The sequence below is a fragment of the Ischnura elegans genome, chromosome 12 (genome assembly GCF_921293095.1).
Source record: "Ischnura elegans chromosome 12, ioIscEleg1.1, whole genome shotgun sequence".
NCBI classification, from domain to species: Eukaryota; Metazoa; Arthropoda; class Insecta; order Odonata; family Coenagrionidae; genus Ischnura; species Ischnura elegans.
The window spans coordinates 3,021,078-3,040,406 of NC_060257.1; the positions used below are offsets into that span (position 1 = coordinate 3,021,078).

Sequence of the window (19,329 nt, forward strand, 5' to 3'; positions counted from 1 at the left end):
TTTGGCAAGGGGTGATCAATCAACAGCATGCAGCATGCATTTGGACTCCCACATGCACACCACACCGTCCAAATAACGTCCCGTATAATGACAAACTATACTACTATATGCTGTTAGAAATAGAATATAGAATAGAAATTCAGAAACATGCATTAAGTTTTACATAGGTTAGTAGGCTACACTACAAGTCATGCAATCTATTTACGAGGTCTATTGCTGCCGTTATAATCTCTTATTGATCGAGGAAAAAATGACATTCGGAATCTGTCTGTTCTGCAATCTATCTCTCTTATTTTATTTATATGATCTGATCTTCCGTAGTACGTTGGCGTCCGCAAGATATGGTTAACTTCGTCAGAAATGACACTGCTCTTGAATTTATCTAAAAGGTTTAGTCTATTTTTCAATCTACGGTCCGACAGAGATTCCCATCCGAGTTTATGTAAGAGGTCAGTTACACCAACAAGACTATCGTAACGACCTTTCACATACCTGGCAGCTCTTCTTTGCACGCGTTCTAACTCTGTTATTAACCTTTTTTTCATGAGGGTCCCAAACACTGGCAGCGTATTCAAAATGTGGTCTAACGAGGGAAAAGTAGCTAATTTCTCTCACTTTGTCGTCGCACTTTCCTAATGTTCTTTTAACGAAACCCATTTTACGATTAGCTTGACCGGTTATTTCTCGAATATGTTTATTCCACGATAGATCGTTATTGAGTCTAACCCCTAGATATTTCACGGATTCGCCTTTAACTGGGTGCCCCGAATGATATAGTTACGCTGTAGGGAGTTATTCTTCTTCCAGAAATTCATTACGACGCATTTTTCCAAATTTAATTCTAACTGCCAAGCATCGCACCAAGCTTGGATAGCAGCAAGGTCATTCGTTAGTTCATCTATATCTTTGCTGGAACGGATTTCTCTGTAAACTACAGCGTTGTCTGCAAATAATCGTAACTTACTCTGCACTACTTCGCCAATGTCGTTTATATAAAGAAGGAATAGGGGTGGGCCAATGACACTACCCTGAGGAAAGCCAGAAGTGACTCTAACCTCATTGGAGACTGCACCGTCTAATACTACTCTTTGGACGCGGTCGCTCAAAAATTCTCTAATCCAGGAAATGACATCTTCGTCTAGACCATAAGATTTCAGTTTTATCATTAACTTTCCGTGGGATACTTTATCAAATGCCTTTTTGAAATCAAGAAAAATCGCGTCTACTGGAATGTTGACTTCCCCGGAGACTAAAATATCGTGGGCGAAAAGCGCTAACTGAGTTTCGCACGATCTGCTTTTCCTGAATCCATGTTGAGTTTCCATTAATAAGTTTTGCGCGTCAAGGTGTTTCATTACCGAGCTGACTACGATGTGTTCAAGGACTTTGCAAGAGATGGACGTTAGAGATATCGGCCTGTAATTAGATGGCTGTTCCTTGTCTCCACTTTTAAATATAGGCGTTACATTAGCGATTTTCCAGTCATTAGTTACTTCGTGTTGCTTGATGGATTTACTGAATATTAACTGCAAGTAAGGGGCAATTTTTGAGGCTAGTTCTATATATACGCGAGAAGGGATTTCGTCTGGAGCAGGTGATTTATTTGGAATAAGCGATTTCAATATATTTTCTATTCCGAGCGTACTAATGTCAATTGGTGGCATCTTATGTATACAGGGATTGTCATCGGTCTCGGGTGAGTTTTCGGAAGGCTCCGTGAACACGCTCTTAAAGTAGGAATTTAATAAATTGGCTTTATCGTAACTGCTTGTCAACACATCTCCATTGTCGTTTCTCAGCGAACATACGGTAGATCGTTTACCTTGAACTTCCCTAACATATGACCAAAATGCTTTTGGGTTATCCTGTAACTGCTCTACTAGTGTTTTTCTTTTAAAATTCGTAAACGCATTCCTGAACGCTTCCTTAGTGGCGGCTTTAGTCATCCTATATTTTTTAATTATTAGCTCGCGTTCATTAGCGGATAAATCCGTGCTGACTTTTTTCATTTTAGCATGACACACTCTCTGTCGCCTCAATGATTTTCTCACTTCCGCGTCGTACCATCTCGGTTCGCTGCCTTCTTTTACTATTTTAATAGGGAATTAGTTATTTATTCCCGAAGTTACGAGCGAAAGAAAAGCTTTCCAAGTATTCTCTACATTTAACTTTAATACTGATTCTTGAAACTCGGGGAAAGCATTTTTCAGATAACTCTTAAACCCATCAAAATCAGCTCTTTTAAATATGAAAATTTTACGCTCTTTTTTAAAGTTTACAGCGGTATTTAGAGAAAATTTTGCAGTTACTACATTATGGTCACTTATTCCTTCGAAAGTGCCAACGTTTACTACCTGATGTGGTATATTTGTCGCTAATAAATCAAGAATATTTTCTCCTCTGTTTGGTGCGGATGCTTGAAACAGTGAATTAGATGTAAAAGTGTGTAATAAGGCCTCGCAGATCACTTTATCCCTCCCACCAGGAATGAAGCTATAAGTCTCCCAATCCATAGAAGGTACGTTGAAATCTCCACCCACAATCAAGTTTCTTTCAGGATACTTGGATGCTACGCTGTTGATTTGATTTTGAAAATCCAACATTGACGTTACCTATATCTGAGTTTGGTGGTCTGTAATACGAACATAAAAAAATTGTTTTGAATTTTGGACATTTAATTGAACACCACACAGATTCAACGCTGGTCTCAGTTACCGTTATCGCTTGGCTGACGATTGAATTCTTTACAGCTATAAAAACTCCGCCCCCAACTCGATTAATTCTGTCTTTCCGATAAACAGTGAACGATTTTGGGAAGATCTCATTGTCTGAATCATCATCTGTTAGCCAACTTTCTGTTCCAAAAATGTTGTTACACTTCGTACTATGAATTAAATGGTGGAATTCGGGAATCTTATTTCTTAAACTACGGCAATTAACCACAGCCACGAATAAAACTTCGGAAGTAGTATTATTGCGATTCGGGAATAATTCTGATTTACTTTTGTCGAATAGACTATTCGCAGGCTCTATACCGCTGATAAATGGAAATGCATGTCTTATTGTCTCACTATCAATATGAATTGAGCCTTGACTGCCTTTGAACGTATTGCTCGACTGACGCTTTTCGTGCTTAAATGTAATACCTGAAACGCTGATTTTTCTTTCTACTTCTCTATTCTCATTTCTGGAAGAATTTTTGTCTGTGAAAAGTTTTGAACTTACCCCTTTATTTTTCAACCCACTAATATATCTACACTCTGCCCTACTCTCTACTCTAAAAAAGACCAACAGTGCTAAAATATTCTACTCGCTACACGACTAGCCGACTCGGCCGTGTAATGGACTCCCGAACGGTTCAGAGGGATCCGACACGATCGGATATCCGGCGTAAGGTCCACGAAGGAGGCTCCGATGTCCGTGCAGAAACGACGCAGCCTCTGGTTTATGCCTTCCACTCGGCTCCAAACCAGAGAACCACGATCGATCCTCGGGACAAGACTACAAATCGAAAGCTCTATGCCGACCCCAATGGTCCCACCCACCCGCTTCACTTCGGCATTCAGATCCTGGAGGGAATCTAGAATTTCCTCAGATCCACGGAAGGTGGCATCATTGACGCCGACATGAGCCACAACCCGCAGTCTGGAGCACTTCGTCCCCCGTACCGCCGCACCTACCGCCTGCGTCACCTGAGGAACACCGCCACCAGGGATGCACCATGATGTTACACGGTCGCTTACACCCTCGCGGTCTGCCCTCTCCCGTAACGGGACCATCACACGACGGACATTGCTACTCCCTAACACTATGATCCCCCCCTTCCCACTCTGACGCCCACCTCGGAGTTTCCATCCGACAGCAACTGGTACCTGTTCGAGACGGGGACGGGATTTGCCTCAGCATCCCCCAAACCCCGTCTTAGAGTGACACTACCACCGTCCCTCCGAGACACGACCCTCCAAAACTCAGATTTACGGGGTGACGTGACCCCGTCATCGAGAGATGGACCTCGAGGAAGGCTCTCGATCGACCAGCCGCTATTTGCAATCGGGCGAGTTGTTTGTCAATACTCTCAAATGCACTTCAACTGTCTTTTGCCCTTTCCATCATACCTTATAAATTACAAATTAGCAATCCTTTGAGGAAGACCCATGACCAAAATTGGCTCATATTATTCGCGGAGTGAGAGGGAAGCGTTCACAATTGAGTTACGCGTAAAGGAACCGGGGAGATGCCGGAGAGCGTTAGGTTCACTCCAACGGGAGTGTTTGGGGAGCGTCCAGCGAGCGTCTCGCGAGCGTTTCAACCCGGGAGTGGCGAGGAAGCGTCTAGTGTGCAGAAGTGAGGAGAGAAGGGGAGTGCTCGGGGAGCGTTTAAACCGGCGAGGGAGTGGCGAGGCAGCGTCAGGCAAGCCGAAGTGTCGACCGCCGCGGAGTACTACGGGAGTGTTTGGGAAGCTGTAGGTGAACGTCCACATACCGCTCAACGCTCCCACCACACCCGCGCAAAGCTTTTAGCTCACTTCCCCGAACGCTTCCGTTTCGACATAGCAACTTTAAAATAAATATTTGAAATTATCACACCACCCTCAGAAATGAAATCACTTTGCACCAATGCTTCGTACATTATTCGTAAGTCTCACAGTTTGTGAAAGTGAATGAAGTTTATATTGAAAACAAGGACATGAGGATCGGAATGTACTTTTTTCAAAATATGGAGGGATATAACTATGATGGATATAACTATGAAAAAAATAGTAGTTATTTTTTCAGTTTCATTAAGTTAGGGTGGACAGTAAGGAGAATAGCAGCACAGGCGAGAATATACACTTACACCGACATAAGGTAGCATTGGAACATCATTTAATCGTGGGAGCCCAGTCTTTCGATCGTAAACTACCGCGACATTCGGTTCAAAATCACTCCACGCCAGTAAGCCTCCACATAAGTACTTTGCAGCGATGAGAAGACGAGGCAAGAAATTGCAAAGGGCATTGTTTATCGTCTAGTCCGCCTCGCAGAATTCGCTGCAACCACAATGATCATTAAAAGAAGTGAAGAAGAAGAGGAGAAGGAATATCGTTCAACATATTCTCTCTCTCTTCTTTCCAATTGTTTCTGATCCCTTTGAAACCATTCGTTTTAACCGGAAAACGGCGACACATACGCCTCTGGTGGAGGAGAGAGTAATCACCATCTGAGTTGAGTTCGACGTCAAAGAAAAGAAAAGAGAAATACGGAGACAAACCACGCACTTATCTTCGAATCCGATCTTACTTTTCCCTAACATCATCTCCCCACCATCACACCAATAAATATTTCCGTACTCTTCCTCATAAGAAGGGTTTATTCTTTCCCTCATGGCAGCCAACCTTCCCAATTTGCTCCCACCCGCACATCACGATCTTCGTCAGCAAATATGCTTATTAGGAATGATATACACCTTGATAGTTCATATTTGAATACGAAAAAATCAGAATAAGACGAAGTGCACTACTTAAATGCGTAGCAGTACCATATATTTAGTAGTGTATGTACACAGTGTTCATAATTCACAGTGTCCGGCGATATATGGTGGAAATGTTTAATGTTCATGATGATAAAATAAAATAAAATGGTTAATTTCCACACACTTTGTGTGTGGAAATTAACCATTTTATTTTATTTTATCATCATGTACACAGTGTTCCTTTATCCATACAATATAATTTTCCTCCATGCATACCGAGTGTAAGTAAATGAAGCGAAACATTAAAAAAATCTGTACGGAATTCGATGCCACATGGGAGTCAAATATTCAACACCTTTTAATGGAAACAATCAAAGAGGCGTGGTACTTTTTCACAAAATTGATTAAAGACGAACGGTTTCGTCGCAGAGGCGACATCTTCAGGAACAGATATCGTCGAAACTGAAGATGTCGCCTCTGCGACGAAACCGGTCGTCTTTAATCAATTTTGTGAAAAAGTACCATGCCTTTTTAATAGTTTACAATGGATTTTCACAAAGTTAAGGCTGAAACAACCGAGTTTACCTTTTGATGGGATTGAAACATCCCCATAATTTCTTCCAAACACAAAACTCCGTTTTTAGCGGGCCTTTGAATGATGCAATAAATATATTCTCATAATTTCGTGAATGTTTCTTGAATAGGTTGAACTGTGCATTGGCGAGTGAATGAATAAGTCAGGACACGTTGCTCTATGAGAGATATTGAAAAGTTCACAAGGATAATTAACGCTATAAATAAGCGATGCGTCGTGAAAGAAGACAGGTCGACAGGGGGCGATTTGCGATAGGAGGGGATGGGGATGAGGTAAAAAAGGGGTGCGGGCGGTGGGAGGTGGAGTGGATTTCCAAAAGCAAAGATGAGAGGCGAAAGAAGCGGAGAAGGAAAGACCGTGCGAGGGTCAAGTAGCACAAGCAACATATGAGCATCACTCCATCTTGATACCCAATGTCTCCACCGACCGAACCATTCGACCGCTCATCGGAGGAGAATAAGGCATGTGACCACCGCTTCTTTGAAAAAATCTCAAAAAATAAACGAAGGAGGAGAGAGTGCACACGATGGCATGCAGAGGGGGCTGGCCTGTGCCTCCAATCCACTCTCCTCCTATGTCATCTCCTTCCTCCGTTCCTCGCGCTATCTTCCACCCGTTCCTCATTCTCGCCCTTAAAAGCTCTGCAGACGACCTCAGAAAGAAATACAAGATGGAAGATAACGGGAAAAACTAAAACAGCTCTCTCCTCTCCCCACCCACCACCTCTCTCTCTCTCTCTCTCTCTCTATGCCTCTCTGGAATTCCATATCGGCCGTTTATCACAAGGAATCAAGTTCAAAATAAGACTCAAATTGGAAAATATGGCGTTAAATTAAAAAAAAGGAATATAACATTAAGGGATCTACAAGTCACTCCTATAATTACTATCGCTCTGCGCGCATTTAAACCAGATTTCAAAATCTCCAATCGCGGCGCTACCAGTCATCTTTATCCACTTTTCACGAAGAAATACACGGCAGCAATATGTGACTGGGCCAATAAATCATAAAAACCACACATTTTACGTATGTAAGACGACTATCAACTGAAAAAGGCCACTTGAACTACGGTTAATTGCGAAATTCACTCTGAACGAGATACAGGTGCCTAGTGGCGCCGTCGAATTAAATGCGCGCGAAACGGCAACAAATAAAACAGCTCTCTAAGAAGACGCACACTCATCGCTATCTTCACGCAGCCTCCCATCATCATCCAGCCCAGAAACACTCAGTGATTTCCTCACTAATGAGACGAGCCTACGATATCTCCGACGCCGAGTCCATATCGTCGGAGAAAAATCTACTCATAAAAACACTGAGACGAAATGGCTACAGTGGACAACTGGTCCTGAAAAGGGCCGCTGAAGCGGAACATCGAAGAAAGAAGGAGTTAAACGAAGACGTCTTAACATCTAATCAAAACACCAATGAAAAGGAGGACCAGACGGAAGCAAGGGCACACGCAGTAATTCCGTTTGTATCTGGCACCTCAGAGAAGATTGCTAGGATTCTACGACAGCACAACGTCGTAACAAGATTCACTTGTGTCACCAAGACTGGCAATGTACTACCGGGTCCAAAAGACGTTTTGCCGCACGACATTCAAGAAGGGGTCTATAAGGTGCCATGTTCATGCGGCAAAGACTACATAGGAGAGACGTGTAGATCAATGAAAGTGCGCATCCAGGAACACAGAAGAGCCACAAGAAATAAGCAATTTCAGCTCTCCGCCATTGCGGAGCATGCATGGAGCGAACCCGGACACCAGATACTCTTTGACGAAGCATCAGTTGTTGCAAAAGAAAATAGATATTACCCCAGGCTAATAAAGGAGGCTATCGAAATATTCAAGACACCAGAAAACATTAATAGAGAAGACGGCTACCCTCTCCACAGCTCGTGGAAGAGGGTCATACGAGATAAAAGAAGGTGGACCAATAAGCATCCAGCATGAAAAATTGGCGCGAAAAATGAACTATATAAGTCACCAAAAGTTGAATCCCGACATCGACCTGAAGACGCCGGTTGGAATACCGGCGAAACTGTCGTCACAAAGAAAATCCACGCGGTGAAACCCAGGAACATGGAGACATCAACAAATAAAACAATTACACGCTGGGTGCTTTCCATTCATGTGACTCACGCTTCGACTAGAGTTAACTCACGCAAACTGGTTATAACTCTTCAATTCCTGCGCCTAATATTTCGTAGATTTAAGTCACAACAGTCGGCGACGTTCGCAGAATAGGATACGAATACCGCTATGTTCTTCAGCCTATTTTAATAGAGTCCCTTCGTTTTCAGCCACAAAATAAGAGAGTGGTAAGGAGACGCATAGAGGTAGAACCAGTCGGCTCCCTTCATTTTGATTTCTGTTGACGCTTAAGGTGAATTTCAATCGGTTTTTAATTTCCACAGCGCGGCGATGACTGAATTGCGATCCATTTTTTCGCAATATATGCATTAGTGTGGGTAACTGAACTCGCGAGGAATACCATTGAAAATATATGAATTGATGTGTCACATGTATTACCAAAAAATGTCCATTAACTACCTTAATTACACAGCCTTTTCTATTCGTGAAATTGGGATCACTATGCCCATCCGCGACGCGAGTGGCGACTTTCGTAAACCCTTTCATATACAAAGTGGGCGACAACTTATCTAGAGGCCGACTGGAGGATCTCCCATTGTAAAATTCGTGGCATAAGTTTTCAGGATATTCCATGGGGACGAATCAAGAGGTTTTATGTGGTACTCTCCCGTGTCAGTAGCTCCAAATCTCTCTACGTCTACATAATACCCTGCGAGCCACCTCTAGGGTGTTTGGCAGGGGGTGATCAATCACCAGCATGCAGCGTGCAATTGGACTCCCACATGACCACCACAAAGTCCTAATAGCGTCACGCCTATTAACAAATCATACTACCACATGTAGCCGAGAACGATAAAACTTCATTCGCCACTTTCCGCATGTGAAATTTCTAAATTATTCTGCTCAATAAGACGAAAATAATGGCTTTTTTATACGACACGTTAACACGTACGATTTAATGTGTGAATGAATGAACAATGACCGGAACGGAACATTTACGAATACATGAGCCACATTAAAACAGGTTATATTTCTTGCTCATACGTTCAGGCAACTTGGGTGGTTACACGGTACATTTCGTGTTCATTCTCGCGTTCATGCATTTAGACATTAACTCTTGCGGGTTTATGTACGGTGTAAACATTTTGAAACGCTTTGAAATGCATTCCACCCGCAGCATGGGTTGCAACTGTAATAAACAGTGGGAATCTAAATAGTGGACCATTTTTAACATCTTCAAGAGCCAAAAATTTCCATTCAATTTTTTTTAAACCAGCAAAGGTAGATTTCAAGAAGAAAAAGAAAAAGCTATTAATATCCGTCAGGATTAATTGTGCGTAAACTCCGAAAATATTGCGGGTGACTCCGCAAAGATATCACAGTGCCTAGTCAATCCAATCTATACACCATAATTTGCGTTTTCGATTCTTTTTACACTTAATTACTAACAAACTAACAAGCCTAAAAAAGCAATCGCATCATCTTCTATTTGATCGCCATTTCTCAACTGAGTTAAATCATCCGGTTAACCGTTACGTGTGTGTGCTCTAGACTGAATAGGTATACATTTCCAATTCACCTCTGAAGGCTTATCTGACTTGTACATCGTAACATGCATGCTTGTCCTATGTGTAACATCCCCTTTGAAGGATTCGTTAGCGAAGGTCGGATTTCATTAGAATTCATAATTTTTGGCAAATACGCTTACGAGCAACACAACAATCACTCATTCGATCACTACGGCGACGGCCGCAACAATGAACGCGCCGGCATCTCCTGCCTTTAATTGCATGCACTAACACCCTCTGCAGAAACCGTCGTGAAGAAGACCACAAAACCATGGCGTCGTCATTGCCGTTTTCATTTAACCTCACGTTCTTTCTTTCTCGCGAATCGGCATTTCCCAAAGTTCATTTGCCCAAGAAAGACTGTTGTCCCTCAACCCATGCAATCTTTCCTCTCTCGTAAAGAGCCATTTTTGAAGTACATTTCGCCTTTGCAACTGTGCCATAGGCAAAAAAGCTTTATTGTTTGTTTCACACCTGGGATAAGGCCCAATCCAATCGAGCGAAAAATAATTATTAAACGCGGGAGATTTTATAAGCACTCACTCCCTGCACGACTGGTTTTCTTTTTTCTACCTCGCCATGTAATCCTTGACTCTGATGATAATAAAAGGAAAATTCTGTTTCGAGAGGTGGTCGCCCATCTCGAGTTACTCGATTAGGACTGTACAAACAAAACCAGTCCTCCTGATCGTGGGGTAGAGTTAAAAAAGGAAGAAAAAATTGCCTATGCAGTAATTACAACTGTGAGAAATTGATTATTTCCTCTCGAGAACGTTATTATTAACCGAGTAATTATTTTAGCTCAGTTTCAGTGAGCAGAAGATTAAATAAATATATATTAACAGGTAGACTCAATCGAATTGCTTCTCCGTTCTTATCTCACCAGCAATATTTCAGAGTCGTAATTTTGAAACAGACTAATGATTTAGACGTTTCGAAGAATTCGGATTCTGGGAGTGACCATTATTGAACAATGGATTTCATCCTATGCCTTCATTAAAAAATGCAATAATCCAGAGTGATTTTAAGTAAAATTTTAGAGATTGCATCTAGGAGAATCCGATGGGGATGTGTTGACGGGGATATGGATTTGATGGGAGTGCTTCCGATCCACAAACTGTGCTGACTACGAAACAGCCTTCACGAATTAGTGTCGCTCAAAATTGGCGATATTACTGCTGAGGGTAACAAGGTTCTGAAAGCAATTTTTGGCCTATCACAACAAGCAGTCCTTTATGTGATGAAACTCGCAAAAAGTCTCGTATTTATTCTCATTCGAAGGTAAGTAAGATCCCATGAAGTTCAAATGAAATTAACTGTGGAATGAAAGCATTTCCAAACAAGTAAACCGCTTGGACAGTGTATGTACAAGTCAGCAATGGGGCCGTTGAATCAGATCCAAAAAAAAACAAATAACCAAAAGTATTCGGTGCATGGAAGGAAACGATAAGTTGCGATGCCCAAAATCTCAACGTCAGTCAGCCATCACATACGATGCGATCGCTTCATACAGAACTGACAATTGATGAACACGATAGGCATTGCAGGGTGGTGGGATACCCACGGAATGCCTTTGGATGGTTGCGTTGCATTAGGAGAAGCCAGAGTGGGTTAGGAGGAAGGGAAAAGTTCCGCTTGGGAAAACATGTCAAGAGAGAATGAAATACTGCAACTGGCGAGGAGAAAGATAGTGTGCGGGAAAAGGCATTATATCATGCATTATGGGATTCTGAGGCGATTTGGAAAAGGGTGAGTGTTTTAAAGGCGAGAGATAAAAGGAAGGAGCAAATCAGACGGGGGAGGGGGGGAGTGGAAGGAGGTACATTGGCGGCGGAATCTCTGACGGACAGTGTGAATGCCTCGAGGAGTTATGAGGAACACTCAAGCAATGAGGATAGAACGCACTCGAGGGATTTAGTTCCCAGACGAACGCCCGCGATACGCGAGTTGAAAGAGTGCTCAAAAAACACAAACGAAAAGATAAATTCTTATTCAATATTGAATGATTCTCATCAACTGCATGACGCGGATAATGCAGCAGCGTGTTTGATAACAAGGTGGGTGGACAGACGTGGAGGTTGAGTTCACAGAATATAACTAAGAACCTAAGGCCTTTAGGGCCAATATTAGTGTGCAAACTTATGTCCAAGCTACCAAGAATCATCAAGTCTCAAAGGACGGATGAGGATAGTGAAGGAAAAACAATAATTGATGTAGTGTTTGCAATTCGAGTTACCCTTCAAAAATATTGAAATTGCATGATAGAAGGAATAGCTGATATTTGAAACACCGTTTTGGCAGTTTTTTTAAACGATATTATAGTCGTAAAATAGTAATTTAACTGCCTCATGATGTAACCTTCATATCATACTCTCCATTAAAATTAGCAGACAGAGACTGTTTCATAGGAAGATGTTGGGATGAAACGCTAAGTTAAAACCATAGAATGAGATGATGGGATGAGGTTTGTGGGGACTACCTGGTCTGGAGTGAAGCGCTTTACGGTGAGAAAATATTGATACTTAGAGAGGAAGACGAGAGAAGAGTGGAGGCGTTTGAGATGTGGATGTGGAGAAGAATGAAGAAGATGAAGTTGCCGGAGAGGAGAAGGAACGACGAAGTGCAGAACATGGTGGGTGAGGAGAGGCAGCTTCTAGATGAGATACTGAGAAAGAGTAGCGAGTTTTGGACGAAGCGAGTACTTGTCAGGGAGAGGAAGTTGGAAACAGTGTTATTGAGGGTGGAATCTTAGGCAAACGAGGGAGAGGAAGGAAGAAAATAGGATTTTTGTGCAGAATGTTTTCCGGCTCTCGATCGAAAGTATCTCGTCTTCAACACATCACTTGACGTTACGACCATCGCCAATCGTTCGCAGGTGAGGTTTAGGATTGAATTTAAATGTTTATAAACCTTCATGGTCATGTTGGATGTCTTTTTTGAAAAAGTGAATTACGCATTCAATTTAATTAATAAACCTGAGTATTCCTGCGTAGGTTTCCGCGGCGATGATCATGGTGCGTATGGGTTTCCGGGCGCTCCAGCCGCGTTCGTCGGTATTGGGTGACGACGGTTTCGAGAGCCATCCTGCTCCCGTCTTCAGATCGAAGTGGAGAAGCTTAATTTTCCGCCTAGTTATATAGCGTGGCCCATGGGCGCTGATATGCCAGGACCCTCTTCCATGTCTTATCGATCGGGTAGCCGTGGTCTCTGTTGAAGTTCTTCGTTTTGTATATCTCCAGGGCTTCTCTCATTTGCCGTGGGTAGTAACGGCTCTCCTTTACCAGTATTCTTGCCTTGTCGAACTCAATGGTATGTCCCGGCTCACCCCATGCGTGTTCTGCGATGGCCGACAAGTTGAACTGCTTCTGCCTCATGGCTCGGGCGTGTTCCTTCATCCTTGTGGCCATCCCTCGACACGTCTCTCCTACATATGATTTCCCACATGAGCAGGGCACTTGGTAGACACCCTCGTATAGCTCCTGCGGGATTTGGTCTTTCGGCCCGGGCACAGCGTCATGGATCTTGGTCACACAGTTGAATCGGGTGACCACGTCATGTTTTTTTAAGAATTCTGGCGATCCTCTCCGAAGTCCCCGCGATATACGAGATAGCCAGTTTCGCTGCTGGTGCCACCGAATCCTCCTCAGTGGTGTGGCGTTCCATAGGTGGCCGGGCGTGATACTTGGCGACATTTTTGGCCCTTTTAAGGACCATTTTCTGGTTGTATCCATTCTTGCGTAGAGCTGTGGTCAGGAGTCTTTTCTCGGATTCCAGTGAATCGGCGTCGCAGACAGTGAAGGCGCGGTGGAGTAGAGAGGATACTACAGAGGCCTTTTGGGCGGGATGATGGTGTGACATTGCGTTTAGGTAGAGGTTGGTATGAGTGGTCTTTCTGTAGACGGCATGTCCAAGACTCCCATCACCTTTCCTCCTGACCATGGCGTCCAAGAATGGTAGCTTGCCATCTCTCTCCTTTTCCATGGCAAACCGGATGTTTTGGTGCCGACTGTTGAGGTGATTAAGGAATCGGTCCAGTTCTTCTGTTCCGTGGGGCCAGATAATGAATGTATCATCAACATACCGCAGCCATATTTTAGGTTTCTTGCCGTAGGTGCTGATGGCCACCGCTTCAAACCTCTTCATGAATAGATTGGCCACCGCAGGTGAAAGTGGCGATCCCATCGCTGCTCCGTCTGACTGGTCATAGAAATCACCGTTCCACAAGAAGAAGGAATTCCGAAGGCAGTGGTTGACTAGGTCAGGGAAGTCTTCTGGTATTCCTGAGTCAACGAGGGTCCTCACAATCTCCACTGATTCTGCAATGGGTACGTTGGTGAAGAGTGAGACAACATCGAAGCTGACCATGATGTCTTCATTTGCGATGGTCATGTCCCTTATCATTTCCACGAAATGGGCGGAATTCTTTACGTGAGTAGTAGTCGTTCCTGTGTGGTCCTGCAGCGTTCTGGCCAGGTATTTTGCAAGACGATAGGTAGGCGCGTCGATTTGGCTTACGATGGGTCTTAGGGGTGCACCCTCCTTGTGTACCTTTGGTAAGCCATACAGCCTTGGTGGTTTGGGCGCAGATGTTATCAGGCCTCTCTTTTCTTCAGGTGGAATGGAAGATTTCTTGATAATGGCTTTTGTCTCTCTCTCTGCTTTGGCCATGGGGTTCTTCCCTAGTTTCCGGTAGATGGTGTCAGATAGGAGTTCTGATATCTTCTTTTGGTAATCCTCCTTTTTCATGAGAACGGTGGCGTTTCCTTTGTCCGCAGGCAGAGTTAAGATGTCTTGGTTCTCACGCAGAGCCTTGAGGGCAGTCCTTTCTCCTGCAGTCATGTTAGGCTTTGGTGGTTTTGCATTGCGGAGGACAAGAGCCACTTCTTCTCTGATCTCGTCAGCCACAAGTCTAGGGAGTTTACGAATGCCAGTCTCCACTTCGGTGATGATCTTTTCCCGTGGTATGTCTCGAGGTGTTATAGCAAAATTCAGTCCCTTGGCCAGTACTGAGGTGGTGGCGTCGTCAATGTGCAGATCCGTCAGGTTCACTATGGAGCGGTCCTTATCAGGGCCAGATTCCAGTTTTGGGTGCTGCCGAGGGTTATGTTTTTCGGATTTCTTTATCTGCGATTCCCGGTGCGTCGTTTCCAAGGCTCTGGATGACTCAAAGGAAATCTTGTCAATCTTCTCCCAATCAGTGGCTGTGAGAGTTTCTCCCAATTCCAGGTGAATGCGATAGAGCTCCTCGGAACAAAGGTGGAGTTCCAGCCTCTTGTGGTGAATGCGTTCTCTCAAGAGTGCTTCGCTGGCACGGCGAAAGATATTCTTGGCTGCATAGGTGTTCAGGTGGTGTTTGACTTCAACACAGGTGGGCAGAGTGTTGGTGTCACGGCAACGTTGAAGGAAGGCAAGGGAGGATAGAAGTTTCCCTTTCTTCTTTCTTAGCTTCTCGAATCTCTTACACTTCCTGAGGATATCCTCCCCGTAGAGGATAGTGAAATTCCTGCGTAGGTTTCCGCGGCGATGATCATGGTGCGTATGGGTTTCCGGGCGCTCCAGCCGCGTTCGTCGGTTTTGGGTGACGACGGTTTCGAGAGCCATCCTGCTCCCGTCTTCAGGTCGAAGTGGAGAAGCTTAATTTTTCGCCGAGTTATATAGCGTATACTCAAATAGAGCTTATTTTAACTTCTCAATAACGTCGTAAATTAAATGGAATGGACATGTTTTCACGTACTTCAATTCATGTCTCCGATGCGATGAGGTTTCCTCTAGAAGAAAGAATATTCGAAATGATATTCGGGTGTTTGAGACGAGAGGAGATACAAACATGACTATGCATACTTGCCTTTTCTTTCAGGTAATGGCTAAAAGGCTTGTGATGATTAGAATATTTTTATTTAGAACATTAAAGTGCTTCTTTATTTCATGAGTTACGTGTTGTTTGTTTTGACTGTTTGCCTAACGGCTATTATTAAAACATGTCGTACTAATTCACACCCGTGAGTTTTTATTCCTGGCAAATATTCAATATTTTGCTGCATTGCTCCTTCTAGTGGACACATTAAGGTGAAGACGGGAACCTATCAATATTGAAGATCAGTTCAAACATTTGGTCTTAATGAATTGCCTTGAAAAAAAAGATAAAAGTTATCATTTAGCGACTTGCAAAAGTAACGAAACGGTACTTACCACGGCATTTTTATGTAATCAGCGATATCTGAGTGAAAACTACTTATCCCAAATATCAGCTACGCTCCAACAGAAAGGAAAGTATTTAATATTTAATGGAAAAAGATTGCCTTATATTCAATGTACATATTATTTATTTCAAAATACATATTAACCTAATAGGCCAATAGTCTCTGAAACCAATATTGTTTACTTAGTTTTGATTTCCAAAACAAACACAGACACTCTTAACCTTACTGCGCATGCGCACAAGGAAAATTACGAAACATACCAATTCCAATTAAGTATGACAACATCGTAACTTTCGATTGCTTGTTGACGATCGCCCATACACAATCCCACCTCCAGCAAACGTTCGAATACCGCGAGCTTAAACGGATCTCTACGATCGAAAGGTAGCCAAGTTACACAATCAACCCCAATGAGCTGTTCTGGTGAAACACCGTTCATACTGAGCAGCCAGTTTAGGGATAATTTTATATTTGTGCGCATTGTTCTATTTTTTGAGCGTTTGCTATTGTTTTTTTGCGTTACCAGGAAACAAAAAATTAAGCATTTACGTATTTAAACCTACCTAATTGTTCTTTAGTTTTTAGAGTCAACTATCTTTTTTTTCTTTTTTAAGTCTTTAATTTATTTAGTTTTCGTTTTTTTACTGTTATTTTATACTTACAATTATAAAAAAATGTTTTATTTCTCATCTATTTTCAGTATCTAATCGAAATAATTTAATAACTGAAATTGCAAAAGGACATGTGTCTTATAATAAGTAGAAAAAGACTTAGGCTATTCGGTTGCAGAGAAAAGTGTAGTTGCATGAGATAGAGGAGAAGAGAGTGCGTGTATGCGTGGAGGTAGGGATAAGAAGGGGGGATTGGATTAAGAGGGGAAGATGACAGAATCAGAATCTCCTCACTTGATTTACCGATTCTCCACACGACCGTCCTTATTCTCCGTCCACGCGTTATCTTTAGATCTGGAAGAGGGCGTGCAATCACTCCGAGAAACAAACAAAAGATGAACGACAAAAGCGTGGAGAGGGTAAATTGATTAATGATTCACGCGGAGTGTGTTTACATTTCATGGGATTCCGGCCCAACACGGTGTAAGGGAAGATATTTCAGAGGAGCGGTCGTGACTTCAAAAGGCAATAAATATACACACACAGAAAACAATCACGCTCACGGAATAAACTCACAGAGTCACGCGCCAAAGGGTTCATCTATTATTTCTCCGCAGAATTGAAGGAGAAGATTTTCCCATGAATCAAAATCGGAATTAGATTAACTCAATGGGAAGGCGAGGAAAGCAGAAGAGCGCGTGAGCCTTAACGGAAGATACGGAACAAGTGAATAGAAGGAGTCAGAATAGAGGGAGAGAGAAATAGATAGGGAGAGGGCGAGGGGTGGGGGAAGCTCCACCAAATTGCAATTGCGAAACAATGAATAATTGAAAAATTTGCTCCCAATATCTTTCATATTATTGGTATATTGTCTGTCTTTATTCCACCATGTTTTAACATTCAAACTATAGGTGCCCCAGGAATTTTAAAACCATATCCATAACAGTATCTCATGTCTCAGGTAGTTAAAGTTAAACTTTCTACTTCCAGATTCGAATTACTCATTTGAAGTATTAACAGGTTTAAAAATCCTTCATCGAGATAACGAGAAACCTTGAACTCAATAGAAAACAGTGTAAACTCATTCATTTTAAATGATAACAGTTAAAGAAACTATTAGAAATGAACGTTATTGGATTTTATGAAAGGATAATTACTAGAATCAAAGTTAAACTTTTTTCCATGGGTAATGATTGGTTATTAACTCAATTAAAAGCTGAAATGAGTATTTGTGCGACCAAATCTTAGCCTAGAGCACACAAGAGCCAAGGAGAAGAATTTAGAACGGGAGAAGCACAGCGAGAAAGACGATAAGGTTGAAAAGCAATGTGAGAGGGTTGTTTTTTGAGAGCACATTGGATTTATAGGATGTGAGAGGTGGTAATTATCACGTCAAGGAGCCCAAAGGGTGAGCGAGATGGGGTTTGGGAGGAGGAGCCAGGAGGGAGGAGAGGGACACCAGGGGATAAAATCTACGGGAAAGTTAAAAGAGATTGAAGTCGGTGTTTTGCTTTCATGGGAACCACTTATTAGAAGTAATACTGAGTTTCATAAATTATAGAAATTGAATGTAGTTGCCACTTGGCCGTATTTGTGGTTACGGTCGTTGTCCTTGGGTTGTACAAATAGCGATTGGTGGAATAAGCACTGAAATCAGAAGTAAATACCGAATTTGTGAAAATTCTCCACAATTATTAACGCTACTCACCTTCTGCGATGGGTCGTGTGTGTTTGGAAATAAAGGTGACACGGGATGATGCCATGGTGAACCCCAAACAGTGAGGATGAGGGAGACAGATAGATGGCAGCAGCAGCAGCGATGTTGGCGATCGAAGGCGGCGAATGAAGGAAGAAGATATACGGAGAGGAGGAGGGGATGGAGAGAAAGAGAGAAGAAAAAATTATCATTCAATTGGCACATAGGATTACTTAATAAATAAAAAGACGCAAAAAGGTGCTTTGCAGTGTCATTTGTATAACAGAGATATTGAAAGGTTTGAGTAAAACTATGGCAATGGAAATTAGTAACCACTTAATAAGAAACTTAATTTTGTACAACAATAAATCCCTCCGTGTGCTAAGATATCAATTTACGATGGGAAATTGACAATATCTAAGCATAATGGAATTATTTACTTTTTAACATATTTGACTTAAAATGCCAGTTGCATAATGTATACTTTTAGTCATATCCACGGGCGTGCCCAGCGAGTGGCAGGAGGGGGCAGCTGCCTCCCCTCCCCTAGAAGCAAAAATCGCAAATGTCTTTAAGGAAAATAATATTTTTTAAGGAAATAATTTTTTAAAACTAATAAAGAGCTGTTACTGTTTCCTTAAAATGCTGGTTTCATTCACCTAATCCATGCTTAATTCTTACCTACAACTTGAACAACCATGGCTTGCCCCCCCCCCCCCTAGAGTTTTGATCCTGGGTACGCCCTAGGTCATATCATGTAGTTTTAGCCATATGCTTCGGCATAAGCATTAAATTAGCAGTGTAAAATAGGTAATGATAGTCAATGCAAGCGATTTAGGTAACAAAAAGTGGCAGTTCAAACATGTTAATACATTAAATAACGATTTTACTTTCACATAGTTATTGCGGTGATACATTTTTAAAATTAACTAAATTGACTCTTAAATTATTTATAATAGTGGAAAAGTAATACCATTTTTACCTTTAAATAGGCAATTATAAGTTGATAAATGATACTTTTCAAATAATAAGTTTGAATAAAATGGGCATTCCCTTTGAGGCAAACGAGAAAAGAAGGTTTTTTCAATGTGATTGGCGATATTACTAAGTAATA

The 19,329-nt window shown here is 42.3% G+C and overlaps 1 protein-coding gene across 1 annotated transcript; it reads right to left on the reverse strand.

Annotated features, from left to right (window-relative positions):
* Positions 1–6,439: 6,439 nt before the first annotated feature.
* Positions 6,440–18,282, reverse strand: LOC124169513. Its single transcript, XM_046548146.1, has 3 exons — positions 18,228–18,282; positions 13,313–15,065; positions 6,440–6,698 (listed from the first exon to the last, which is right to left on the reverse strand). The coding sequence occupies exons 1-3, from the start codon at positions 18,280–18,282 to the stop codon at positions 6,440–6,442; spliced, it is 2,067 nt and encodes a 688-aa protein (XP_046404102.1).
* Positions 18,283–19,329: the final 1,047 nt, after the last annotated feature.

Bases quoted from the DNA above. Each gene is read 5' to 3' on its own strand.
- LOC124169513 (XM_046548146.1), bottom strand. From the start codon at position 18,282: ATGGCATCATCCCGTGTCACCTTTATTTCCAAACACACACGACCCATC. The intron at 15,066-18,227 runs GTGAGTAGCGTT...CCTGTGTTGAAG, and splicing joins CACACGACCCATCGCAGAAG to TCAAACACCACCTGAACACC. The intron at 6,699-13,312 runs GTATATCGCGGG...TTTCTTTCTGAG, and splicing joins GCAGCGAAACTGGCTATCTC to GTCGTCTGCAGAGCTTTTAA.